This window comes from Podarcis vaucheri, assembly GCF_965113315.1.
Source record: "Podarcis vaucheri genome assembly, chromosome: 1".
Lineage (NCBI taxonomy): Eukaryota > Metazoa > Chordata > Lepidosauria > Squamata > Lacertidae > Podarcis > Podarcis vaucheri.
This window is the reverse complement of record NC_138759.1, coordinates 88,424,855-88,452,486: the sequence shown is the minus strand read 5'-3', so window position 1 is coordinate 88,452,486 and position 27,632 is coordinate 88,424,855. Positions and strand designations below refer to the sequence as shown.

The window sequence follows — 27,632 nt, the reverse complement described above, 5'->3', positions numbered from 1 at the left end:
AACCCAGGGAGCCGGGCACGCGAGCCAGGCGGGGACACCCCAAGGCAAACACAACACGGGGCGGTGGAGATGGGGGTAAATTGGGGGGGGGCATTAAGGGATCAGCAGGGGAAGCAGCTTCGAGGAGCTGAGGGCACCCGCCCCCAACTCTCTGTCCTCTTAATTTTTTTGTAATCCCAGCCAGGGATATGAGAGCGGGTTGGGCACCCGTTTTAACTCCCCCAGCCAGAACTGGCGCCAATTGTGGCAGCCTGGGACTGTGGCGGGGTGGAGAATGGCATTTGCAGACCGATCCTGCACTTGGTGGGGGCTTTTGTCCGGCGACCGAACTGACACTAACAGAAGTGGGCTTTACTCGCAAGTAAGCGTGTGCCTCGCCCCGCAGCCTTTTGGCCCCTCTTCGTGGCGCACGTGGAGTTGGGACTGGGCGCCAGGCGGGAGGGGGAGAAGGGGCGGCCCTCTTTGCCGTGGCGCATGCCTCCCCCGATGACAGCAGGTGAGCGAGGCGCGGGGGTGGGTCGGGCTCCTGTCCCCCCCCCCGTCGGCGGGCCCTGGTAGTGGCAGGCAGGCAGGTTCCGCGGGGAGGAGGCGAAGGAAAGAGGGAGAGGGAGGGCCGGCCACGGGCTGGGTGCGGTCCTGGCGGTCCCCGATCCCGGATCTCTTCAATTTCCCCTCTCTGTCGCTCACTCGTGCGCCGCGAGCAGAGGCAGCGGCAGCGAGAGCAGCAGCTCCGGCGGCGGCGCTGACCGCTAGAGCGCGGCGGCGATTTAACCGCGGCAGCCAAAACAAACGGGGCCCGCGCTATTTATTGGCGGCGGCCGGAGCGGGCCGGCTCAGAGCGGCCCATCAGCGCACCTGCCCCGCTCGCCGCATGGACGCTGCCGCTGCTCGCTGCCCGGGGCTACCCGGCTGCTGCCGCCGCCGCCGCCACCGCCGCCGCTGCAGTTCCTCCTGCTGCTGAGCGCCCGCTGGTCGTCGTCGGAGCCATGAAGGCGGCGCGGCTCCTGCTCCTGCTGAGCGGCTGCGCTCTGCTCTTGCTAGCGCCGCCGGTGCGCGGCTGCGGGCCGGGCCGAGTGGTAGGCAGCCGCCGCCGCCCGCCCAGGAAGCTCATCCCGCTCGCCTACAAGCAGTTCAGCCCCAATGTGCCCGAGAAGACGCTGGGCGCCAGCGGCAGGTACGAAGGCAAGATCGCCCGCAACTCCGAGCGCTTCAAGGAGCTCACGCCCAACTACAACCCGGACATCATTTTCAAGGACGAGGAGAACACGGGCGCCGATCGCCTCATGACCCAGGTAGGCACCAACCCCAGCCCCTGCTCCAGCCGCGGCGCTGCGCTGCGCCCTGTCTCTCGCCTTCGTTCGCTTTCGCTGCCTGCCTTCTCCACTCGAGTCTACCTGAGCGGCACGCTAGAACCCGAACCCACGTGCCCCCTGTCGTGGCTAAGCTAAACACCGCGCCGCGCTCCGCGCTCCACTGAGCTGCTCTGTGCCAAGTGGCCGGCGAGCCCTTCGGAAAAAGGGAAGGAATCCTCCGCCGCTCGCCTTCCCTTCTCCGGGGCACCTGCTCACTCCGTGTGGGCTCTGGCCACCTGTTTGCTGCCACCTCCATATCCAGTCCTGTGGGTTTCGCCAGCTTTCGAGGAAAGCAAAGCGTAGCTAAGGGCTCCATGACCGTGGAAGCATGGAGAGATTACCGGGACCTTTGGAATGGCTTTTTGCAAGTCAGCTCCGGGTTCCGATCACTTTCCTGCTCCCCTATCCAGACCTGGAAAGTTATTAGACTCTCATTGCCGGTGGAAACCCTGATGAAAGTTTAGGGGCGATGATGCATAATCAATGCCAGATCCTTTTATCAGCTTGGCATCGGTAGCAGTAGCACGGGAGAAATCACCCTTCTTTAGGTGTTGTGAGGGCGGATGCGTTCCACGACAACTTCTTGTTATTATTGATTATATATATTGGTTGCGGTTTTTTGGGGGGGATGAACTCAAAGCAACTTTAAAAAACAAAATACATATAAAACAAGAATAAAAACATAAAATAACATGCATAGATGAGCAAATCCAAGTCCACCCCACCCCACTTACAAACATGTTCAGGAAATTAAACTCCCAAGGCCTGGGTGAATAAACATGATTTTTACCTGGTGCCCCAAACAGTTAGTCAAGATGTCAGGTTTGCCTCCCTCAGGCTCCCTGGGGAAAACATTCCACAATCAAGGAGCCACCACTGTGAAGGCCTGTTCTTGTGTCATTACCCTTTGCATTTCCCTTGGAGAGGATACACAAAGGATTGCCACAAATGAAGTTCTATGTGCGCATGGTCCCAATCCGGCAGAGGCGCCCAGGACTTTGAAGGGTTGGTAGGATGGTGATGGGGAGAAATTGAGGTGTTTGGGGATTGATTGCCTGCCTGCTTAGTTTCACAGACAGCATTAAATCCTTTCATTTCTCTCCCTCCCTCTCTCATCCCTGCTCTCAATTTCTTTCAAGAAATGAGATGTCTCATCAGGCACCAGCATAAATTGAAATATGGAAACACATATTGTAATGTGGAGGAAAATGATAGTTGAAGTGCATTAAGAATCATTATTATTATGAACTTTATTCTTCCCCACACCCTTTTCCATAGAGGTGATCACTACAGCACAGATTTGCAACATATTTCATATTCTTATTATAGACTGAACAATTCTGTGAGATAGTCTAGGCTGAAAAGTACAGTGCAAGCAAGGTTACCCAGTGGAGCTTTGCGGCTGAGAGGATTTCATACAGGGATCTGTTCATGTATGGTTGGGGGACCATAATTCCCATTATCCCTAGCCATTGGTCATGCAGACTGGGACTGCTGTATGTTGGAGTCCAACAACATCTGGAGAGCCACTGGATCCCGATTTCTGACCTAGGTCCAGCTCTATAGCCACTGTCCAATTATAGCTTGTTTGCATAGAGAGTAGGTTGTGATAGCAAGGCATGCCTGTTAGCAAAAACAACCTGTCTGGGGGGCAATACTTTGATACCTACCTCCAGTGGTTGCACATATTTGGCCTTACAAGGCAGCAAGGGTGGGCATATATGCCCCCTGACCTGCTGTTTGTCCTCCCCATCACTGCAGAAACCATTTCCCTAGCATCTAATTCAACTAGCACATTCCCTCTTGGAAACTATTTTGGCTTCTCTCCAATGCCCCTTTACTATGGTTTCTCCCCTAATGTTACTATGAAAAGACTGGGTTTACCAAGAGTTCTGTTTTGGCTCATTCTCCACAAAGGGGACCTGGCACCTATTCAAGTAGACTGATGATTGTAGCCCCACAGTTCAATTCTATGTTGCTTTGCCCAAAACTAAATTCCACTGTGTTCAATGGGATTTACATCCTAGAAAGTGTGTTAAGGGCTGCAGCTTTAGTGTGGAAAGGTAAAGGTAAAGGGACCCCTGTCCGTTAGGTCCAGTCGCACGCAGATGACTCTGGGGTTGCATCGCTCATCTTGCCATAACTACATCCCACTAAGTTCAGTACAGCTTGCTCCCATGTAAGTATGCATAGGATTGCACCCAAAGTGTGATAGGCAGAGAAGCAGTACCCAATACTGGCACTTGAGCAAGTGGTTAGGCACGGATAAGTGCTTTGTGGGTACAATCAATCCCAGAAGTTGGATTATTTTATTTAATTATTTATTTAAATTAAATTATTTAAATAAATAAAAAGAACAATCAATGTATCTTTAATTGTGACCTAATTCGATCTACTCTGCAGCAGGCAGACGCCACCATGTCCCAAACTTTAAAAAAAAAAGATCAGTGTTGAGTGGTCTACTTAAAGAAAGAACATAATTCTTGTATTCTACAAATGTGATCTAAGTTGCATACTGTGGTCAGGCTCCCTTAACATAACTTGTGGTGTGAAGGGCAGGATATAAATATTTAAATATGTAAACAAACAAACGTAAGAAATGCCTTGCTGGCTTTGACCAAAGTCCATCTTGTCCAACATCCTTTGTAAGAATCCTTGCAGCCAGCATGTGCTGGGTGGATCACCAGAAACTGGTGCATCAGTGTCAACAGGGGCAGGACTTGGGGGCAGAAGTCTGGGGCCCCACTTGGGAGAATAAGCAGGGTGGCTCCAAATATGTTGGGGTTGATTTATCACATTCTGAAGCAAGTGAAACAATGCACATTACCATCTAATGAGTGGATGGGCTGTTAGGCTGTTAAGTCCAATTACCTGTGCCATTGCACTGGTTAATCATGATCAGCCTTCTGTCCACTCCTGGCTTAGATGAAAGCATCAAAGGTGTTGGTTGGCAGCTGTTAGCTCCAACAGTCAAAAGTTTTAACATTAATTTTCAGAGGCTGCTGCCGACTTTGCATATCAAATGATGGAGATTAACAAGGGATAGTGAAAGCTCTGAGGACATGCTCTGCTTATGAACCACCTAGGAATATTGTGCTGGTTTGGTCATGTCAGAAAACAGAATCCCTGGCTAGAGGGTAGTGGGTTATTTATTATGCTCTTCAGATGCTATTGACACTCAGTTAAACCCTACAATATAAAAAAAATGCAGTTCAATATCAGATGACATGGAAGAGCAGTCTTCGTCAGCCTGCTACCCTCCAGATATTTTGGACTGCAACTCTCCTCAAACCCAGCCAGCATAACATGATGGGAGTCATAGTCTGAAAAATCTGCAGGGCATCACATTGGCAATTACTGTGACACAGGGGTACCAACTTGAATAAAATATTGTGGGGCCCAGATAAGCGCCCCCCACATAATCAGCCACATGACACACTGAACACACACCATTTGAATGGGAATGCTTATAAACTTTGTGCTGGCTCAGACCCCTCAAATATTTTATTGTGGCAGCTGAAGCCCCTACAGCCCCTAGGAGTTGGCTCCTATGCTGTTATAGCCATAGAGCAGGAGGGATTCAAGTATGCCATGCCAGAAAAGCCTATGGGACTAGGGATAAGCATACATAGGAAGCTGCCTTACATCAAATCAGACCATTGGTGCATCTAGCTCAGTATTGTTCACACCAGCTGGCAGTGGCTCTCCAGATTTCCAAATGGGAGAGGCTCACTCCTACTTGGAGATTCTGGGGATTTAATCTGGGACCTTCTGAATGCAAAGCAGATACTCCACCACTGAGCTAGAGCCCTGTAAAACATGCCTAGCAGGCTCAGCATGTCACATGCAGCTTCAGCAAAAGCTGAAACCAGACTCTTTTAGTCCCCAGCCAGTCTCTGACTATGGGAAGGGAAAATCCCTTTCTAAGCTAAATATGGGGATCCATTACTGACATGGGGACAAATAGAAGAAGATGCATGGAATAGAAGAGTATGGTTCCCCTTTATCACATACATAGTCGAACAAGACAACAACAAGAATCCACTGACAGCATACAAATCAATATGGCTAACCTGACCCAAAAATCCACCCCCTCACACACACAAACAAATTTCACTACAGCCAACCAAAGACAACTAACCACACCCTAGGCTACCCCCAACCTCTCTCACTACTAAAGAAATATTACAAGTGAATAGAAAGAGAACCCACACAAGTGATGCTGACACAAAATCCCACACATACACTACATAGAAGAATAGAAGCATCCCCACCCCACCCCATGCACCATGCCCACCCTTCCCCTCTTTCTACCTCTTTTCTTCCCAACCTAATACTGCATGCAACACTAATGTCTCACAGCAAATTAAACTGATTCATAGAAAACACAATTTGAAAAAAGACACAATGCACGTATTTTTGAAAACTAAGAATTTATTAATTAACATTATTTAAAAATAAAAAATATGGAGATCCATTTTAGTCTTTGGAGTCCAATCTGAAATGTGTTTACTTGGAAATAAGTTTCAGTAACTTCAGTGGGATTACCTTCCTTGAAAGTGCCAGTAGAATTAATACGCAAGTGATACCTGTTCAGAAACATCACACCCTTCCCTTCCCAAGAGCCTCCGCTTCACTTATAAGTCCTAGGGTAAAAAAGTTTGTTATAATGTGCTTACCCAAGAATCACATAACACAATGTGGAGCAGGATCCTGAGTATGCTAACTCAGATGGAGATTGGAATGACATTATTGCACAGGAAGCATGGTTTTTCCAATCCTATGTTTACCATGTGAAGGGGAAGGAGGTTTTGCAGGGGAGAATTAGTAGGCAGGAGGGAGGTGTTTAGCTTTACCTCATTGCCTACCCACTGCTTTACCTCTGGCTAACGTCTGCGGGGAATTGACCTGGGGGAAGTAGTTGTGGGGGAAATTAGTAGGCTGATCCTTATGTTTGGGACGTTTTGAAAGGGATGCCCTAGCTTTCCAGTTAACATAACTGGGATAGAATCTGTCTTGGGGGATTGTTATAGCAAGGTGATCCTGCTTATTAAGTTGGAAGCAAAGAATCTGACTGCCTATAGGCAGCCCAGAGTTCACTAGGCCACCTTCTAAGCATACTGTAACATCAAAGCTAATTCATAAAAAGCAAACTATTCAGAGTCTAATCTTTGTTTTAAAAACCATCCGGATTCTCCATTTAGCCTGTTTTGAGGAGATGGTGGCCCCAAATAGGGTTATATACTAAATCTAGAATAGGAAGGACTGGGGAAAACAATCTGCCTTCTGTCACCAGCTCTGGGAGCGTTTTCACATTGGACCCTTAAAAAAAGCCCTGTAGTGTTTGTTTGTTTGTTTGTTTGTTTGTTTGTTTGTTTGTGTGCATGTATGGATGTCCATTTTAGCCAAGTGGAAGTTTTGCATTACAGATGTGGTAAATGAAAAACAAACAAACTCCTAACATTTAAAGCAGGGATGGGGAACCTATGCCCCCTGCAGATGTTGTTTAGACCAGCAACATTTGGAGGGCCACATTTGGAGGGCCTTGATTAAAGCCTTGGTTTTGACAATAGTCTGAGATAACCAGTGCTTAGTGGGAAGAAAGGTTGGGAGGGAGGCCTGTGAGGTGAATTGCTAGGGTCTAGCTACTTTTGGCCAGCTATTCTTTTTTGTGGTGGGGTAGGGGAAGAAGTACAACAGAGTGGTTGTAGTAGATTCGACCTCTGGAGTGACAGGGGATGTCAGAAAGATCTGACTGACTAAATGTTTTAGAACTGCCTCTTGGAGTATAGACCCAATGAGATGTGGCTACTGCTCTGTACAGAGCCCTGTGATCTGAAAGACTGGGGGAGGGGGTGCTCCTAACACCTCCCTAAATGACATAGTTACAAGAACCTGTAGGTTTCAGTTCTGACACCAAGATGCTGAATGGGGCTTATTTTCCCCCTCCCCCATGCCTCAGTTTCCCCTGCTGGCCAGGGTTGCTAGAAGGATATTTGAGCAAGGTGAGTGCTGAGCATTGTGAAGATGTTGACACAAGCATGACTGAGATGCTTACACAGGGGACTATTCCCTCTTGTAAATTCCACAAGTCTTGCCCATTGGAGCAGGAACCTGGGATGGTGATAGTTGGGGGATGGGTACTGTGGAGCCGGAAGTTATGTAGGACTCTTTCGGTATCACCGGAGAAATGCCTGTGGGCTCTAGGAATGCAGATAAAGAGCTATTTCCCCCTCCTGGTCTGCCACCCTGCCTGCCACCAGTCAGGGTTATGGTGCAGGTGAGTCTCCTAAAGCCTCTGGGATGCAGCTGGAGGTCTGCTGGGTCAGTGCTCTCACCCACCCTAGGGGCATGGGGGTGGGGGCTGTCACTGGTTAAAATACAGAGAGTGTGACAGAGTAGGCAAACCAAAGAGGTTCACTGGTGTTGCACATGGCAGCTTGATTAGGCATAGGGATGGATTATCTGGCTGAACAATCATAACATAAAATCATGCATTGCCTCTATTAACAGGGCTTGGGATCTATGTGGCTTTCAACAAGGGCTCCGCATTCAAGAGACTCTGCTAGAAGTATCACTTAGCATGTTATAGTTCAGGGAAGAACCACCTTTGGCCCGTCAGAAGATGGATTCCATCTCCCATCAGTCCCAGGCAGCATGGTCAGTGGTTAGGGATGAGGGAACCTGAAATCCAATGATGTTTGTGTATGTTTACAGCAACAAGCTAACCTGATAATACTTGGACTTTTGCCAGCATCCTCACCTTCTCTCCAGAGCAGGCAGGCATGCTGAAGGCATAGCTTCTGAGGCATGATGCGAGGTTCAAAATGTATCACCTGAGCATGAGGGGTGCTCTTGTTCAGCCCCTCCTTTCCTCTCCATCCCCACCCCCATTGCTGGTTTCTTATTGCTCTTGACTTGAGTTTCATCAAGTCCAAGGGTCTGCATATCCCTGGGCAACAGGATCCCGCCCACATGTCCTTATCACTCCATCTTTCTCAAGAATGTCAGTCTCTGTTTGCTTCTGGTGCCTGAGCTCAGAGGTGGAGATAAGGCCCAGGAATAGTTGCCTCACCTCTTCTCCACCCATCACCGCCCCCCAGCCCCAGCTTCCTTCTCCTTGCTCTCTGAACCAAACCTCCCTCACCATGATTTGCAGGGAGCTTAAGTTAGGCCAGACCAACATCCTCTGGGCTCCTCCAGATTGGAGTGTGCGTGCATGCATGCATGGGCGGAGGTAGGGAGGTTTGTGGGTGTATTCTGCAACATGTGATTGATGCAATAATATTGCATTAGTGGTGGATATATACTGAACTGTTCACACATCATTCTGCTTTATTAGATGTTCTGTGATGCTCCCTCAATATGATTGCATTATTGCCATCTGGGCGGGGTACTGTTGCACAGTAGCACAAGAAAAGCAGGCAGAAAAAGAAGAAGAAGCCACCAAACCCAGAACACCAATGGTATAGAAAGTTATAGAATTCCATCAAAAGGTTACAGGATATAGATTGGCTGGAAACAAAGTAGTACGTCCACCCCAAAACCTTTGCAAGTGCATACATTATATAAAGTGGGACAACAGCCCCAATACCATCATTAGCACAAAGCATCATGAATGCTTATGAACAGGCTGCTGGTATTCGTTTGTGAGCTGCTGGTGGTCTTTCCCCCTCTCAAACTGATAGGGGAAAGAGTACTAGTTCTAGGGTCTAGTGCTCAGCTCCAGCCATCGTTCTCTGACTCTACCAAGACAATTGATTTTCCAAGCACCTCAAGCAACTGTCCCTCCTGGAGGTGGCTTTCATGGTCCCCATGATGCCTATTCACTGCTCAGTGCTCCTGCAGGAATAAGTGCCATTCTTTGCTTTCCAGACCAAAAGTTGCCAGCAACTTAGTGGAGCTGGTATCAATTTGTACAACAGTGGATACTTTTCTGAGCAGCACAGAAATACGCAGGCTGGGTAAATTCCCCCTGTCTATCCAAGGCCTGTTAGCAGAGCCCTGGTCCTCTCCAAGAAGTTGAGCTGCAGAAACTTCCAGCTCTGCCTAATTAATACTGTGGGTTGTATTTAACCTTTATTTAGCACAAGCAATGTGTACAGTGCTGTATAAAACAGAAACAATGTAGTTCCTGCCCTTGCTTGCCACGTGCCATTTCTTTACCTTGCCATTAAGGCTTATTTGCTAATTTTTAAAACCCAACTCTTCCTCCAAGGATCTCAAAGTGGTATATGTAGTTCTCTCCCTCATCCCTGTTATCCTCACAATAACCCTGAGAAGTAGGTTAGACTGAGAGATAATGACTAGTCATCCAGTGAGTTTCATTACTGAATGGGGATTTGAACCCCAGGTATTCCTTGTTTTCTAGGCTCTATACCACACTAACACTTACCAGCCCTTCTCTAAAGTGTACTGTAGATCTGTCCACTATAATATAAATCGGAGAAGGCTAACCTGCAGCAGCTGGACTGTGAACCCCATTACCCCTGACCACTGGGATTGTTGGCTGGAGCTAATAGATGTTAGAATCCAACAATGTTTGCAAGGCCACAGGTTAGCCACTCCTGTAGGTTACATTTTCTGGACAAGGAGCAAATGGACAGTGCTGGTATTGCCAAATGATTAGTAAATATAGTTCCTATCCCCACCTTTCACCATGGACAACTTCTTCATAGCATCACTGACTGCATGCCCTGGAATGTGGCTTCCATTCTAAGGGTGTGGAGAGGGAACCCTGGAGAATATTTGTGGCTGAATATATGTGGGTATAGTGTTGGAAGCAGGGCTTGCTGAATTTTGTCCTTTTACTGATGAATTGGACTCAGTAACTGAGGCAAGAAAGGAGGAGAACCTCATCCCTTTCATATGTGAGCAGGTACCGCTCCATGTGCTGTTTACTGAGCATTCAGCCTGATTTGTTTGCAGAGAAATTAGACAACATTAATGAGGCTGAATGATGTTGCATCAAAGCAAGTGTTATCTCACACCCTCCAGTGCATTTCTGTAACTTCCCTTATTGCAAAAAGTGCAGTCTTTGGAGAAAATGGGCTTGTTACACAAGAGCTGCCAATCAGGTATAATTGTGCTGCCTGAATTTGTCAATATGTGGTTGAATCCCACCAGAAAATAGCAGCAGTCTGAAAATGTGCCCTGTATTTATATTTACAATTTATGATTATCCCCTTGGATGGTGGGAAGGGCAGACGTGTTATGTGCTTCACCAAATATCTAGCACCTTGTTAACAAAATCCCACTTTTTTACTGCTCAACATGTAGCCCCCATGCTGTTAGCCTTGGGATAATTGATTGGGCACTGAGGCTTACATAGCTACTATAGTTTGATCCTTTCCTCTTCTGCTGCTTTCTCCAAATCCTTCATTGTAGCTCAAATTGCACCATGGTACAGCAGCCTCAGCACCTAATGTTGGGGATTCTTTCTGAGAGTATCTGTTCCTATATCTGGGCATCAGAGGTGTTTCTTTAGAACTTGCCTTGTGGTCAATGAATTAAAGCACCTGCCTTGTGCCAATTGGCTTTCTTGTTGCAGCTCTATGCTGACACCTTCTGGCTGCAGCTGGAATTAGCATATATGTGAATCAGTTCTGAATTTATTCCCATTGCAGAAGAATATGTACCTTGTGATTCCCTATGTAATTCTCCCATTGCTCTGGGTAAATGATATAGCCTGGAAGAGTATGAATGTGAGGTGAAGGTGATGGGTACAATGGCTATTCCCTGTGCAGCTGACTGTGAGGAATAACAAACAAAGTCTTGTCTGAAGGCTGTATTAAGAGGAGTTATTTTGATGAGAGGAACAGCCCATGTATTTGGATTCACTAACTCAGGAGTTAGCATTTTAACATGGTGTTCTGGGGCCCTGACATGTCTAGAGCTAGTCCTTATTCTTGGTCTGCAATTTAACATTTGTTTTAAACTGGTTTTAATATTGTACTTTATTTTTTTAAAAAAGCATTGCTGTACTCCACCCAGGAACCATATGGTGAAGGGTGGGTAAGAAATTGAATAAAATAAAATAAATAATAATAATCTCACAAAACCTGATGTAGCCAGATTCACCCAAGGGACTCATCAGCTTGTTTGTTTCTACAGTATGCAAAGTTAGGGTGATTTGGAGTGGTTTGTTAACTGTTGTTAGAAGGAAAAGTGAGCCAGAGATGGGGATGGGAACCCAACTATGTAACCCCAAACTATGTAACCCTCACCTTTCCTATGGTGTTTTAAGGAAATAAATAAATCTCTCTCATATATAAAACACTGTTTGTTGCCTTCTGTAGCACCTTATCTCTTGAGGTCCAGAACAAACAGTGGTGTGTGTGGTTGTAGAAACTGGGATAGCCCTTTGTGCCTGCCCTGTTTTACTAGGGACAAAGGCCAGCCCTGGCCATATATGACCTTTCCTCTGAATGCAGGGGCGGTTTTTTTGCCTCACCCTTGTGCTGCTGCTGCATTGCTCTTTGCCCTCTTCTCAAGGCTGAGTGAAACGTGACCTAAGGAGTGGGAGGGTCAGGCCTTTCATCCTTGCAGATAGTTGGCCACATTCCAAGGTCACACATGGAAGGGCTTTGCTGTCTTTTTGCAGTTTGGGATGATTCTCCCCTCTTTTTCCACACACAAAACCACACATTCCAATGTGGGCTGCTTCTCTGTTGTGATGTCCCAGGATTTCATGAAATACAGTGGTACCTCGGGTTAAGAACTTAATTCGTTCTGGAGGTCTGTTCTTAACCTGAAACTGTTCTTAACCTGAAGCACCACTTTAGCTAATGGGGCCTCCTCCTCCTGCTGCTGTGCTGCATGATTTCTGTTCTCATCCTGAAGCAAAGTTCTTAACCCAAGGTAATATTTCTGGGTTAGTGGAGTCTGTAACCTGAAGCGTATGTAATTCAAGATACCACTGTATGTGTGAATATTGCAGCATGAGTGAAGTGGTGTTTTAGGACATTCTGACTCTGAACCTAGCACACGCACACACCCTCTTTAGATAGAAATGTGTTTTACTTCATTTTATTTCAGTTGTGGGAAACCAGCACTGCTGTATTCAGGATGGGGGGGACTTCTGCTTGTTCTGATGAAAGGGGCACTGGACCTCTGCCTCAAAGTCCTGCCCTGACAGCACCAATGTACATGTGATCACCTGGGTCATTACCAATCAATTGGCATCCTGCAAGAAACTCAGTTTGGCTGCTCTCAGAATGGCCTGTGCAGGTATTCCAGGGTTAATGTAAGCGTTTAGGTCTGTGCAGGACTTTAGTCACAAGTGACATATTTCGTGACTCATTTACTTGTAAGCCAAATCAGTGAGGTTCAGGAATAGGGCATGGAGGGAAAATAGGACAGTAAAGCAATGAATTTAATATTGTTCGGTATGGACAGAAGCAAAAGAGCATGACACGCCCATGTGGTGTGTATATCTATATATTAATAATGAGTTCCTGATACCTAGAAAAAACTTCTAGGTTCCTGATACCTAGAAAAAACTTCTGGGGATGCTACAAAAATAATAGAGGTTTATCTACAAATCCTGCAACTCTGTGCACATGCATACAACATCTCTCTAACTTTGCCAAACGTTCTCTTATGCATTTTAAAAAGTGGTGTGGGTGAACCCATGTTACTTGTGCAGGAACAAGGGCTGAGCTGAGAAACTGGGCCCCTCCAGATTACCTGTTTCTTGAACTTTCACCCTGACTTGCTTTACACAGAGATTAGACTACAGTATGACCAGTCTTTAATGAGCTTTCATTTTGATTTGTTTACAGGGCAGTTAAATGGCAATCATCTCCCATCTTGTACCCATCCTGATCTACTTTGGAGTGTTTACACATCTTCTTGTTAGTCATTAGTTTATCCCACACTTTTCAATGCATTCTCCAATCATTTTCCAACTGCAGAAAGTCTTTTTTTAAGGAGGATTTGTTGTGCACTGGAGACTTTTAATCCACATTAACTGCACACACTTAAAGTCCCAGTATGTGCTTGAATCCCTCCTGCAAAATCCTGACAATCTAGAGGGACCATTATGTCTCTATGTAAGGGAGAGGTACCACCTTCTCTGGAGGATTGAAGGGGCCCAACACAACGTCTTTACGTCACATCTTTATGACATGATGTCTTTATGTCCTGATGACACACACACAATGTCATGCTACGTCAGGACATCACACATGGGGCCCTCTGAACATTGAAGGGGTCTGGACCCCTAAGAAAGAGATTGTGGGGCCCACAGTGCCTTGGCCCCCAGGAGCCAGTGCCCTTGATGTAAGGTGGTTTTTATTATTATCCCCAATTAGCTTCTGAACCCAATCAAAGTGCTGATTTTGATCTATAAAGCCTTACACAGCTCAGGACCGCAATACCTAAGGACAGCCTCTCCTCTATGTCCTCACTCCCTGAGAGGTTCAGAGGGTGGCAACACAAGAATGAGTCTTTTTTCTGTGGTGGCCCCCAATCTGTGGAATGCTCTCCCCAGAGAGGCTTGCCTGGCACCATCATTGTATGGCCTTTGTCCATTAAATAATCTGTGGTCTGTTAAAGCTGGGGGAGTGGCTGTTATTATGATTATTTTATTATTATGCTGTCTATTATTGTGCTTTTTATTAGGTTTTTATTGTTATGCTCTATAAAATGTGTTCTTAATGTTGTACAGCACCCTAGGATCTTTTGATAAAGGGTTGTATATAAAATTATTATTATTATTATTAAAATTAGAGAGGGGTTTAACAAGAATGTAGAATATATTTTGAAAAGCAAAGTGACTTTAGCATCTAGCAGTGGACTGAATTGCTACCATGTCAGGATGTTATCACATCATTTCGCTGCATGTGTGTTGACCCAGGTGTGGCTCTTTGTTGCCCAGATGGCAAATGTTCTGGACTGTGGCTAAGCAATGCTTGATATGGTGGGGAATTTAATCTAGGCTACACATTTACACATTGCAAAACAAAACAAAACAAAACAAAACAAAACAAAACAAAAACAGATTTCAGTATACCTAAAGGAGCGTCTCCACCCCCATCATCCAGCCCAGACACTAAGGTCCTCCTCCAAGGGTCTTCTGGTCGTTCCCTCACTGCAAGAAGTGAAATTACAGGGAACCAGGCAGAAGGCCTTATCAGTAGTGGTGCCCTCCCTGTGGAATGCCCTTCCTTCAGATGTTCAGGAGATTAAGAACTACATAACGTTTAGAAGACATCTGAAGGCAGCCCTGTATCGGGAAGTTTTTAATGTTTGATGTTTTATATATTTTGTAAGCCACCCAGAGTGGCTGGGGAAACCCAGCCAGATGGGCGGCGTATAGATAATAAAAGTATTATTATTATTATTATTATTATTATTTACTACTAGTACTGCTATTACTGTTAATACAGTATTACTATTACTGCTCTCTGCCACCCTTTCAAGGAAAGGATTGTCCTTTGTCAAGAACAACACATGGCCACCCCAATCTAATCCAAGTTTTGTACTTCCAAGTAATGCTCTCCTCTGTGTGTAGGTGCATGATGCTAATCTATTTCTATTCTGTCACTTTTCACCCACTTCCCATAGCGCTGCAAGGATCGCCTAAACTCTCTGGCCATCTCGGTAATGAACCAGTGGCCAGGGGTAAAGCTGCGTGTGACGGAGGGCTGGGATGAAGATGGGCACCACTCAGAGGAATCACTGCACTATGAAGGCCGTGCTGTTGACATCACCACCTCTGACCGTGACCGCAACAAGTATGGGATGCTGGCACGTTTAGCTGTTGAGGCTGGCTTCGACTGGGTCTACTATGAATCTAAGGCTCACATTCACTGCTCTGTCAAATCTGGTAAGGACCAGTTTTGAGATGGGATTGAGGGAGATTGGCAGGAATGGGGGAGGTAGTGGGAAAGTATCTGTGAATCATGAATAAGGGAGATAGGCACAATTGAAGAAAGGTTTGGGGTAATGAAAGGTGGAGTGGGTAAATTATAAGGTTGAAGAGCACATTTTTGCTTGTATGGGTCACCGTGGGATAACAGTAGCAACGCTGTACTCCATTCTTACTGTTCATCAGAACTGGGGAACCTGTGGACCTACCAGTATTGTTGAACTCAAACTCCCTCCAGCCACAACCAGCATGGCCAATGATCAGGGATAATGGGAGTTGTAGTCCATTAATAGCTGGTGAACCACAGATATTCTCCCATCCCTGCATGCAATTAAATACCTTATGTTAATGTTAGCTAATCTTGGTTTGGCTTAGTTCCCCCGAGTGTCTCCCTCACTGGGCTAGGACCAAGCACACCTGCTCTAAGATCTGGTTGTTAAAGCCACAGGAAATATTTCCCTGCAAATACTCTCCCAATTGAACACCTGGCTAATATTTTTCATCTGAGCTGCACATCCTCTCATCCAGAAAAAAAAAGTAGATTTCTACATGCGGTGGGCAGCAACGGGTTTGGTCCAGCCCTAGGTATATTAAGGACAGTAGGGGCCTGAGTTGTTTGTTGGGATTAGGTGCTGAGGTTCTCCCCCTGTTGGCCAGAGTACCACACTTTGACTGTGGCATCTTGTTCCTATCCTTTGACCATTAGCATGAGCTGCTGGTGTTCCGGCCCTTTCCAGACCCACAGGGTCTCTGGTTGATGGGAAGGAAGTGCCTTTGCCCTGCCTTGAGCTTATACTGCCTGACCCAACAGCCGAGTCTCCACCTACCTGACTGCAGCACACCAGGAGAGATCAGCGCTGGAGAAAGAGACTGGCTCAGCCAGAGTGGAGCACAACCTTCTCCCCTCTGGCACCAATATGGACTGTGCCACTTTATACTCTCCAGGAAGTAACTGTGCCAGCCAAGTGGCTAAGAAACAAGCACTTTTTGTCCCTTTGGACTTTGGGTCCCCAAAGCCTTGATATCTACAAAGCTGCAAGTTAGGTCTAAGTGTGGTGGATATAAAAAATTATGCATAAATCTTCAAATGGTTGCACTGGGTACTGTGGCCTGCTACCTCCAAGCTGGGCACCTTGACTGTGGAGCTCTACAGACTGTCCATTTCCTCTGAGCTCCACTAGCAGGAGTAGGAAAACACTTTTCATTTGTCTTTAGATGCTGCCACATTCCTGGGATGCTGTGTCTGCTTCTGGGTGCCCATGCTTCCAAAAGGATGTTGCAACCGTACAAAGTGCCAAAGACTGGGAAACTCTCTTGGTAGTAAATGACTAGAGGAGCAGCACAATCTTGCAGGGAAAGCACTGGTTGCTGGGGGGTTGGCAACAGCTTTGATGGAGACTGGGTGAGGCAAAAAGGATGAATGTGAGCCAACACTGAAAAGTTTATCCTGGGTGCAAGTTTTATTACAGGTGGAGACAAGCACTTGAGTACAGGCTATTCTGGAAGGGAGGCATTGCTTCAGTATTTCAGGCTGATGGATGGTGGGTAGGGCAAATGTATAGTGCCAGGATGGCTAACCTGTGGCCTGCCAGGTATTTGGACTCCAGCACTCATCAGCCCCAGCCAGCAAGACCAATAATGAGCGTTGATGGGAGTTGTAGTTCAGCTGCATCTGGAGGGCTTTGGGTTGGTCACTCCTGATGCAGTGGAACATACTCAGTACAGAAGGAATGTCCTGGCCTGTGTAAGATGAAGTGTGAGAGAAGCAAACACTGGTTTGATGGAGGACTTTTAAGTGTCTGGAAATGGTGTGTATTCAGGGCAGCTGGCCTGCCATAAGTACCTTAATAAATGGCCTTTATTTTTGTACCATTTGTGTGGCCTGGTCTGTCTGTCCTCTGCCCTCCCCCAATCTCTTCATCCACTTGGCTTCTGTAAGTCTTATCTCCTTTTTAAAAAATGAGCTATACTAACTTTTTATATTTGAACTTGCCCTTTTCCTAGAGAGTTGGGCTGAAACCAAACTAACAACAACTACCACTACAATCCCTCCAGGTTGCACACTAGCTTGGCCATAGCCACTGAACCTGATCCCATAGCAAAAAAACACACAAAACCCTCTTTTAGAACAGGCTCGGTGTATTTTTACCTAGAAGGCTTAAAATGATATTTTTTAAAATGAACATACATCCTACACTGGCTCAAATGTTCGTTTGATTTCTGTTCCATGGATGAATGCCAATTAACTGAACATTCACAAAAATGTCTCCTGTAAAGCACTTATCAGACTCTGGAAGGGGATTCTTTCATTGCACCTCTATGTATCTTCATTGTTTGGACTTGGCACAGAGATGGCACAGTCTTGCTCATGGTACCAGGAGCACCTTCTTGACTGTATCATCCATGTAGCAAGCAGGTCATAAGAACAGAGGAAGCTGCCTTTTTCAATGTCAGACCACTGAGTATTATCTGAACTAACTGGCAGCAGTTCTTTAGGGTTTCAGACAGGAGTATTTCCCAGTTCTACCTGGAAATGCTGGAGATTGAACCTGGGACCTAAGCATGTGCTCTTTCACTGCGCTGTGACCCTTCCCAAACAATGAAGATACACTGTGTATTGATTTTTACTGTTTCAATTGACATATGGTATGCTCAAAAGGGCACCCTTGGTCACTTGGCCATGACTATATCATCTGTGAGGCAAGACTGAACAACGGAGATATGCAGATGCATGACTATGGCATGGCATCTGCTAAATTCTCCATTTTTAAGTGTCTTCTTTCCACATGGTGACAATTTTTAGCATTTCATATAGACATTGCAATTGGTTTCAAATGAATTATATGAGTACGGCAGACCATTTTTATTATTTACTTATTGCACACATGGGACTAAGAGAGAGAAAGAACGAAAGGGAGAACATGCCTATAGCAGCTCACTCTCTGAGTTGCTCTGCAGTACCAGCTCCATTGTTCTTTACATACCAACATCTGTTTGCATGTGGCTAAATCTGACCAACAGTAGCAGCAGATGTTGCACAACACTGAGATTATCTCACAAGTCAGTTGCATGCCAGATCCAAAGGTGAGCTTGGGGCTGTGATGGCTGCTCCCTGTAGACAGGGACCCCCATTCTTACAAACGGTGAAGTGAATAGGAGAAAGAAAGGCACTGCCCTCTTGGCCCTCTTCTGCAAGGCTGTGGATGGCTGTTTGTTCATTTTAGAATCAGTGCTTTTTTTAAGGGGGGAAAAAGATTCCAGTGCTCACCATGAAGTTGTTACAGTAAGCGCTACACTTTTAACAGGGGTGGATGGGGGCTACTGATACTGCATACCCTTGAGTGCTCCCTGAAAAAAGAACTGTTTAGAATCATTACTGAAAAACAACCAACTGAGAATTGGAGGAAAAGAGTACTGTTTTTGTTAAGTGCAAGGGAGTTGGACATGAAAAGTGCCTAGAGAGAGCGGGACATATTCTCTGCTACCTTGGGGAGGCTCTCCTTTTATCTTAGGGATCTGAAGAACTAGCTAGAGGGAAGTCAATGCTGCATAAATCACACATGATACAATATGCTTTACATTGCCATCATCGCACTGTTGTATGGAGTTCCTGCTAGCAGGTAATAATAATAGTAATAATAATAATAATAATAATAATAATAATAATAATAATAATAATAAATTTATACCCTGCCCATCTGGCTGAGTTTCCCCAGCCACTCTGGGCAGCTTCCAATCGTGTGTTAAAAACAATACAGCATTAAATATTAAAAACTTCCCTAAATAGGGCTGCCTTCAGATGTCTTTTAAAGATAAGATAGCTGCTTATTTCATTCACATCTGAAGGGAGGGTGTTCCACAGGGCAGGCGCCACTACCGAGAAGGCCCTCTGTCTGGTTCACTGTAACCTCACTTCTCGCAATGAGGGAACCGCCAGAAGGCCCTCAGCGCTGGATCTCAGTGTCCAGACTGAACGATGAGGGTGGAGATGCTCCTTCAGGTATACAGGACTGAGGCCGTATTATTTATTATTATTATTATTTGTTTTCCATGGGATACTGTGAGAGCAGGATACTGAATTAGATGGGCCCTTGGCCTCATCCAGCAGGGCTATTGTTAAGTTTTAAAGAAATTTAAATCAGTACTATTTAGAAACTATGTGCGCTTTACCAGCTTTCTGATTGTTTGCTGGGTTATGTAAGCTTCAGAAGCCATAGCTCCCTTCTTGAAAAGTAAGTACAGTGGTACCTCACAAAACGAATACCTCGCAAGACGAAAAACGCGCAAGACGAAAGAGTTTTCCGTTTTTTGAGTCTTTCCGCAAGACGAATTTCCCTATGGGCTTGCTTCGCAAGACGAAACGTCTTGCGAGTTTGTTTCCTTTTTCTTAAAGCCGCTAAGCTGTTAATAGCCGCTAAGCCGTTAATAGCTGCTAAGCCGCTAATAGCCGTGCTTCGCAAGACGAAAAAACCGCAAGACGAAGAGACTCGCGGAACGGATTAATTTTGTCTTGCGAGGCACCACTGTATTTCTTCTTATTGTGGTCCTTGTTTCTCAGGCTACTTGCTGAGCAGATCTATTCTGATGCTCTTAATTGGCTGTTGAGCCCACCCATTTTTAGAGGGTGGCTTTTCCTACCCTTTCACTGAACGCTGATGGCTAAAGAATGGATTCTTCCTTTACATGTCATTAATTTCCCACCTTTTCTACTTCCAAGCAGAAGCCAAATCGTAAATACAGATCTTAACCAAAGAAGCACTACAAGTAGACTGAGGCAGATTTACTGAAGGGCAGTAAAACTGTATTTGCCAAACCTATAAAGCAGTTAGAGAATCATAGAATCACAGAATCTTAAGAGCTGGAAGGGACCCCAAGGGTCATCAAGTCCAAACCCCTGAAATGCAGCAGCTAAAGCATCCATGGCAGATGACCATCCAACCTCTGTTTAAAAACCTCCATGGAAGAAGAGTCCCACCACCTCTTTTGGTAGTCTGTTCCACTGCTTCCGAATGTTTAGTCAGAATCGCCTTTCTTGCAACTTGAAGCTATTGGTTCGAGTCCTACCCTCCAGAGCAGGAGAAAACAAGCATGCTCTCTTTTCCATGTGACAGCCCTTTGAAGATGGCTATCATATCTCCTTTCAGTCTCCTCTTTTCCAGGCTAAACATACCCAACTCCTTCAAGCGCTCCTCATAAGGCTTAGTTTCCAGACCCTTGATCATCTTGGTTGCCCTTCTCTGCACATCTTCCAGCTTGTCAACATCCTTCTTAAATTGTGGTGCCCAGAATTGGACACAGTTTCCAAGTGTGTGCACTTGGACTTACAGTCAGTGCAAGCCAGTTTTGAGTGTCTGCATTTGTATGTGGAGAGCAAATTATTGCTTCAAACACAGTGAGCAGGGAGGTAAAGCAGAATAGGGTGGTACTATTACTTCCCTTGATCTGGACACTATACTTCTGTTGATACAGCCTAGAATAGTATTAGCTTTTTTGCTGATGCATCATACTGTTGACTCATGTTAAGCTTGTGGTCCACCAAGACCCATAGATGCTTTTCACATGTACTGCTAGTAAGCCAGATGACCCCCATCCTATATTTGTGCATCTGGTTCTTCCTGCCTAAGTGCAGAACCATACATTTGTCCCTATTGAAATTCATTTTGTTAGCTTGCACCCAGTTCTCCAATCTGTTCTGGTCATTTTTAATTCTGATTCTGTTTTCTGCGCCATTAGCTACCCCTCTGAGATTGGTGTCATATGCAAATGATGAGCATCCCCTCAATTCGTTCAATCAAGTCGTTTATAAAGATGTTGAACAACAATGGGCCCGGGACAGAACCCTGTGGCACCCCACTTGTCACGTTTTTCCGGGATGACAAGGAACTATTAATGAGTACTCTTTGAGTTTGGTCAGTCAACCAGCTACAAATCCACCTAAGAGTTATCTCTTTCAACCCACATTTTACCAGTTTCCTCGCAAGAATATCTTGGGGGACATTGTCAAAAGCCTTAATGAAATCAAAATACACTACGTCCATAGCATTTCCCTGATCCACCAAGTTTGTAATTATATCAAAAAAAGAAATCAGATTGGTCTGGCATGACTTATTTTTGAGAAAACAATGCTGGGTCTTAGTAATCACAGCATCCTTTTCTAAATGCTCTCAGATCGACTGTTGAATTATCTGTTCTAGGACCTTCCCTGGTATCGATGTCAAGCTCACTGGTCAGTAGTTGCCTGGCTATTCCTTTCCCCACTTTTTGAAGATGGGGATAATATTTGCCGGCCTCCAGTCTGTAGGGACCTCACCTGTTCTTCAAGAAATCTCAAAGATAATAGACAAAGGCTCTGAAATTACATCCACAAGCTCCTTTAGTACCCTTGGTTGCAGTTCATCAGGCCCTGGAAATTTTAATTCATTTAAAGTAGCTAGGTATTCCCTTACTACCTCTTTTCATATATTGGGCTGCAGCGCCCTCCTTACATCATTTATTCTGTTATCACCAGGTTGGGCATCACTTTCCTTTTGAGTAAAGACAGAGGCAAAGTAGGTGTTGAGTAGTTCCACCTTTTCTCTGTCACCCAATAGCATTTCTCTGTGTTCCCCACACAGAGGATCCAACACTTGCTTGTTATTCCTCTTACTTTGGACATAGCCAAATAAACCTTTTAGTATTTTTAACCTCTCTTGCAAGCCTGAGCTCATTCTGAGCTTTAGGCAGCCTGACTTTCCATCTGCAACTGTTGGCTACTTATGTATACTCCTTTGTGATTTCCCCTTTCTTCCATTTCTTATACATTCCCTTCTTAACTCTCAGTTCATCTGTAAGCTACTTATGCAGCCACACTGATTTCCTTAGATGCCTCCTACTTTTCATTCTTGTTTGTATTGTCTGCATTTGGGCCTCCAGTATTTCTCCTTTTTAAAACTTCCATCCTTCTTGGACTCCCTTCTCACCAAATATTTCTGACCACATGATCACACCCAGTAGCTCCTTCAGCTTTTCAAAATTGGCCTTCTTAAAGTCCAGAGTGTGTGTCTGACTACACTCGGTTTTCCCTTGCCTCTGTATCTTCCAACCCAGGAGAACATGATCACTTCCTCCCAGGTATAACAAAGATAGTCTTTGCTATCTTTGTTATACAGTGTAAAAGATCAGTGGTAGAATATTTGTTGTTGATGTTTGAGAGTGTGCATTATTCATTTATTCATTCAAACTATGATTGGAAGGAGGAAACAGAAATAGGGGTTGCCTGCTAGCACCCTTACCACACAATTCCCAGCATATTTGAGGAAGACATGACCGTTAACCAATGTTTTTTATTTAGCTGGTGTAAATTAGTTGTGTAGATATACTCAATAAGACCATTGGATCCTAGGTGTTGGTTAATCAAGATCAGCCTTTCCCAACCTGTAGCTCTCCAGATGTTGATTGACTACAACTTCTATCATCCCTGACCATTGGCCATGCTGGCTGGTGCTGATGGGTGTTGCAGTCCAAAACCTCTGGAGGGCAATCAGATGGGAAAGGCTATTTCAGATGAATGATTAATGTGCTGTTGTGCATGTGACATCATATATCAGGCCCTCCATCCTCTCTATCTGGTAGTAGAAACTCTCCTCAGCACACCCCTTTCTCAATCCTGCCCCTACTGCCCCTGCTTTGCACTCCTCCTTGAGTGTTCCTGAATGGCTGAAATGTGTCATTGAAGTCCAATTAAACTTCTGCCCTGGATGGAGGGTGGGAAGGGGTATGTGTAGAAGCTAACCTGTATAAAGGTGAAATTTCCATTCATTGTCTTTGGCCCCACTCACCACTGGCATGTGCCCCACCCAAGGGTTTCTTAGAAAGGAATGTGGTCCTTGGACTGCAAAGTTTCCCAACTCCCCTGCTAGATGAATTAATCAGTAGTCTATATGAACTGTACTCTCCACCAACCTACAAAACAGAGGCCACTTGATTCCAGTTGAAAGGCCTCCATAACAAAACTTACCCTCATCACAACCACCCATAGCCCATCTAAATCTTACCAAATTTCATTTATGTTTACTTCTTTGCACCTTAATCAAATCTCCCTCCCTCTAGTAACTGGGTTGGTCTCTCTATTTGTTTCTCCCTCTCCCTCTCTTTGTCTAGAGCATTCAGCAGCGGCAAAGACAGGAGGCTGTTTCCCAGCCCAGGCACTGGCAACTCTAGAAAGCGGGACCAAGATTCCAGTGTGGGCACTGAGGCCTGGGCAGCGGGTCCAAGCCATGGATGAGCAAGGCCGTCCCATATACAGTGAATTCCTGGCATTTCTGGACAAGGCATCATCGGCACGGACTGCTTTCCACGTCATTGAGACGCGGGATCCACCCCGCCGCCTTGCCCTCACTGCAGCACACCTCCTTTTTGTGGGGGAGAATGCCACTGCACCCATGAAGGCTATTTTTGCCAGCCTGGTACACCCAGGCCAATATGTGCTGGTGACAGATGGGAGTGAGCTAAGACCAGCCAGGGTAGCAGCAGCCTCAGTGCAGATGGATATTGGGGCCTATGCCCCCCTCACTCGCCATGGGACGGTGGTGGTGGATGGAGTGGTAGCATCTTGTTTTGCTTTGGTGCAGGAGCAGCACCTGGCCCAGCTGGCTTTTTGGCCCCTTCGACTCTTTCGCAGCCTGGCAGGGGGTGAGCAGACTCAACCAGAAGGCGTTCATTGGTACCCTGCACTTCTCTATCGCCTAGGCCGAATGCTCCTGGCTTCGAACAGCTTCCACCCATTGGCCACAGCACAGTTTGAGAGATGAGACGACGTCATTAGGTGCCCCTTAAAGAGGGAGAAACCAGGTGTCACCTCCTGTGGTTATAGGGAGGGACTGCATGGTAGCCAGAATCCTGAATGTGGGGGAAAGGTGAGGCCACTGGCTCCCTATACCCTTTCCCAGGCATAAGGGCCAAAGAGAGGTTTTGACCTCTATCTCTGAGTTGCCCCCTTTTTGGCAGGTTACAGAAGGGGATGCCCAATGACAGGGTTGTATGCTGCTATTTTAGTTCAGGAGCCTCTGATAGAGGGGGAGTTAACCAGGTGGATGCGGGTAGTGAGTGGAGGCCTGGAAGCCTGGGGTGAATGAATGAGGGGAAGGAAATCCTGCATCTCAATATGCAGACTGGGGAAGTAGGAGGGGGTGGGCTGCTACAAGAAGGTATCTAGGAGGGCTGAGTATGGGGGGCCTGCAGGACACTTTCTCTCGGCAGACATCCATGTGGTGCTCCTCCTAGCACTGTGGCAGGCAAAGTAGCTGTAAGGAAGACGTATGGGACTCTTCCGTCGCTCTTTCCAGCTGCCAGTCAACTGGGCTTGTGAGCAGTGAGTGGGACAAGAGGTAGTGCACCAGCCCTGAAATGGAGAGGTGGGCACCAGTTATGATGAGGGAAGAGACAGTAGAAAGTGAAGGTTGTTTATAAAATCACACCGTCTTCTCTGGATCAGGTGAATTTAAGCCTGAAATACTTATAATGCCTCATTTCATTCTCAGATTCAGTAAAGAATCACTCCACCTATAATCAGTAGTGGACACTGGCAGCTTGCACCTGACCTCCAGTTGGTTGCATTGTGGCTACTTCCCAGGAGGTAGCTCAGGGGCAAGGCAGTGGTGAGGTTGAGCCAGACAAATTTGTGTTTCTCCCAGTGCATTTGCATCAGTGTTGTCACTTCACCCCTCTACCTCACAGTAACCAGTAGATCCGACTGATGGGAGGTCAGGTGAACACCGCCACCCCACCATGCCATCTGCTACTACCAATAACCATGCACTGAAAGAACAGGGGTTTGTATAGGGGAGAGAAATGTGCCTTATCAATGTGCTTTAAGTATGGAATGCTCATCAAAAGGAGGCTAAAACAGTTTAACTAAGGATGTTACCCCATGTTAAGTAATCTTGAAAGGAAATCACCTAAAGGGTAGGTTGGACATTTACACAATCCCCCCACCCCCGAGGGAATGCATCATCAAAACCATTGATTTGCATATACTAATTTATATGTAGTTGCAAATTTAGAAATAATGACTTGTTATTTAAATAGAAACACACATCTCTTCATAGCAGGGAAGACAGTGACCTAGTGAGTGTTGTGTGCTGTTTCCAGGTGATAACTGTAGATGGGCAACTTCAAGCCTCCCCACTCCCCTACTGCTCTCCTTTCTTAGGATTCTTTCTTTTTAATCCAGATTCACAGTAGGCAGCCCTTGAAATAAAGAACTGTCCTTTGCCACCCCTCCAAACAGAAGGTTGTCCTCTGCAATGTAGGACATATTGACTGTCCTGCTGGAGAGCAGGACTTGGAATACTTAGTTTCTGTTAGAGCAAACTGGGACACGGGGAGGAGAAATGGAGGGGCAGGAGAGATGGATTCCTTTTGTAAAACCATCCTTTGCTTCCTGAAAGTACTGGAGAAGGATATATATTATTGGGTTGTAATTACTGAGTAGATAATCTTCCTCCATTATCACAGCACTCAGTCAGGTCAGTCAACCCGGCAGAGGTTCTGATGCCTGTGCTTATGTGAGGGAAGAAATGCACTGTTTACTACATGCTCAATTTTAGCTGTTCTGTCCTGGATATTCTCAGAAATAACATGGTATCTCAGGATGGTGGAACTACTTGTTCCTATGAGACCACACTTATGCAGCATCGTGGGCGTAACATTTGCGGGAGAGAATCAGTTTGATTGTTTGTTTTTTGGTGGGGCGTTGTGTAACAATTTCCCAACCAACCAATTCTCTGATGCAATCCCTTCCCTGGCCTTTTTTTAAAAAAAGCTCAGCCACATTTCAAGAAAGGAAAGAAACCCAGATTTTTTGGGGGAGGGGGGATGATGACGACAGAGATTACCTGGGAGAGCACTGTAGGTAGGGGGAGTGTTAAACAGTCCCATCTACTGATTCATCCTTGTACACATGCATGCACACAACAATCAGATTCCCTTGGTAAACATGGGTTTGGGAAGATGCATTTGCCAAGGAGATGCACAGGTCCATTCTTGGAGCCTCTTCATGTGTCAGAATTTTGTTCCAAGGAAATAAATTTTGTGTAGGAAAAATACATATCATGCACACAACAGTGTCTGATGAGCACTCACACTAGTTTTCCGCATGTGCACATGTGTTGTAAAATGTGGCTTTGTGCTGTGTGTACATGCAGAACAGTAGATCCTCATGCTCACCCCAGGTGGCAGTGTACACAAGGCTTACAAATAGCTGCTTGTGCAATTGTGTGTAATAACAACTTTCAGGTGATTTGGCAGTTAAGTCTTCTAATGTAAAGAGTTCATTTATTCTCTCCCCCGCCCCCTTCTCCCCGGGACCATCCATGTGCCAAAGATGACTAATAGATTTTTTTTGTGGGCAAATTGGTTATATTTTTCTCAGGCTATTAATTTTTGAAAATTTAGTTGTAAAGCTGTTGTATACAATCTTTTCCGGCAAGCAAGTAATATCCATTCTGAAAATAGTCACATGTGAAGCAGCCCTTAGATGGGTTCCAGATGCCCTAATTTCATTCATCTCCTTAAAGAAATCCCGTAGCACTTTGTGCACTAGTCAGATCCAAAATCTGCTCCTTCCCCACGCTCTTACTTCTTCCTTGTCTGGTACCAGTTAAGTCATCAAGACAACAAGGAATAAGCATGTCCCTTGCTAGCAGCGTAGCTCAGAAGGCCCCCACAGTCCCAATATTGTGACTGGGGTGGTAGCATCTGGGAAGGTATCATCTCCTACCCCATGACATTTATTTATTTGCTTGCATTTGCAGGGTGCTCAAAAAGATTTCCCTGGTGAGGAAACCCTTTTGCTGAATGACACCAAATGGGGTGGGATGGGACATTTTTTTCTAAGGATAAAAGTATTTAAGAATTATTTCAGAAGTGATACTTTAATGGGACCATTGGGAATTGCAAAGCTTTTTGTCTCTTCACTGGATGTAGATTTCCTAAACAGGCAAGAAGTCTAATAAATCTCTTGACCCACACTTGGTGTCTGTGTCTTTTCTCTCTGAGTCAAAAGACCACACACACACACACAAACACAGATATACATAGGTCTGGCTCCCAGCATACAATCTCTACTTTAACAGACATTATGGAATGATCAGGAGAATTCGAGTGTTCTGAAGGAAAAGTATGTTATTTCTTAACACAGAGGTTGCCAACCTTTTTGTGAGTATGTTTGCAAACCAGAGAAACTGTCACCACCTCCGAAAGCCAGCACACCCTGCAACACCCTACAGGCGACACTAGAATGCTTCTTTCAAGCCTAATTTCAATAGAGGGAGGGGAACCTGTGGGAACCAGAGAAGCCTATGTGGGCACTCATGCCACATTGGTGACACCTCTCTTAAAAAAAACTAGGATGCTAACAGCTGTACCCC

At 45.7% G+C, this 27,632-nt stretch overlaps 1 protein-coding gene and 1 long non-coding RNA gene across 5 annotated transcripts in view; one reads left to right on the top strand and one right to left on the bottom strand.

Annotated features, from left to right (window-relative positions):
• LOC309520384 overlaps window positions 1–27,632 on the bottom strand; it is a 119,832-nt gene that overhangs the window by 85,053 nt on the left and 7,147 nt on the right. The gene's annotated exons all lie outside the window — the stretch shown is intronic.
• Window positions 83–27,233, top strand: IHH (Indian hedgehog signaling molecule). 2 transcript variants are annotated; one of them, XM_082201848.1, is made up of 3 exons: window positions 83–1,292; window positions 14,922–15,183; window positions 23,365–27,233. In XM_082201848.1, the coding sequence occupies exons 1-3, from the start codon at window positions 987–989 to the stop codon at window positions 24,012–24,014; spliced, it is 1,218 nt and encodes a 405-aa protein (XP_082057974.1). In that variant the 5' UTR covers window positions 83–986; the 3' UTR covers window positions 24,015–27,233. The 2 variants fall into 2 exon arrangements, with proteins under 2 accessions (XP_082057974.1, XP_082057975.1); XM_082201849.1 differs by lacking the exon at window positions 83–1,292 and adding an exon at window positions 12,866–13,634.

Coding starts and splice junctions, on each gene's coding strand:
- IHH (XM_082201848.1), top strand. CDS start 987: ATGAAGGCGGCGCGGCTCCTGCTCCTGCTGAGCGGCTGCGCTCTGCTC. Junction 1,293..14,921: donor CCGATCGCCTCATGACCCAG/GTAGGCACCAAC, acceptor CACTTCCCATAG/CGCTGCAAGGATCGCCTAAA. Junction 15,184..23,364: donor TCACTGCTCTGTCAAATCTG/GTAAGGACCAGT, acceptor CTCTTTGTCTAG/AGCATTCAGCAGCGGCAAAG.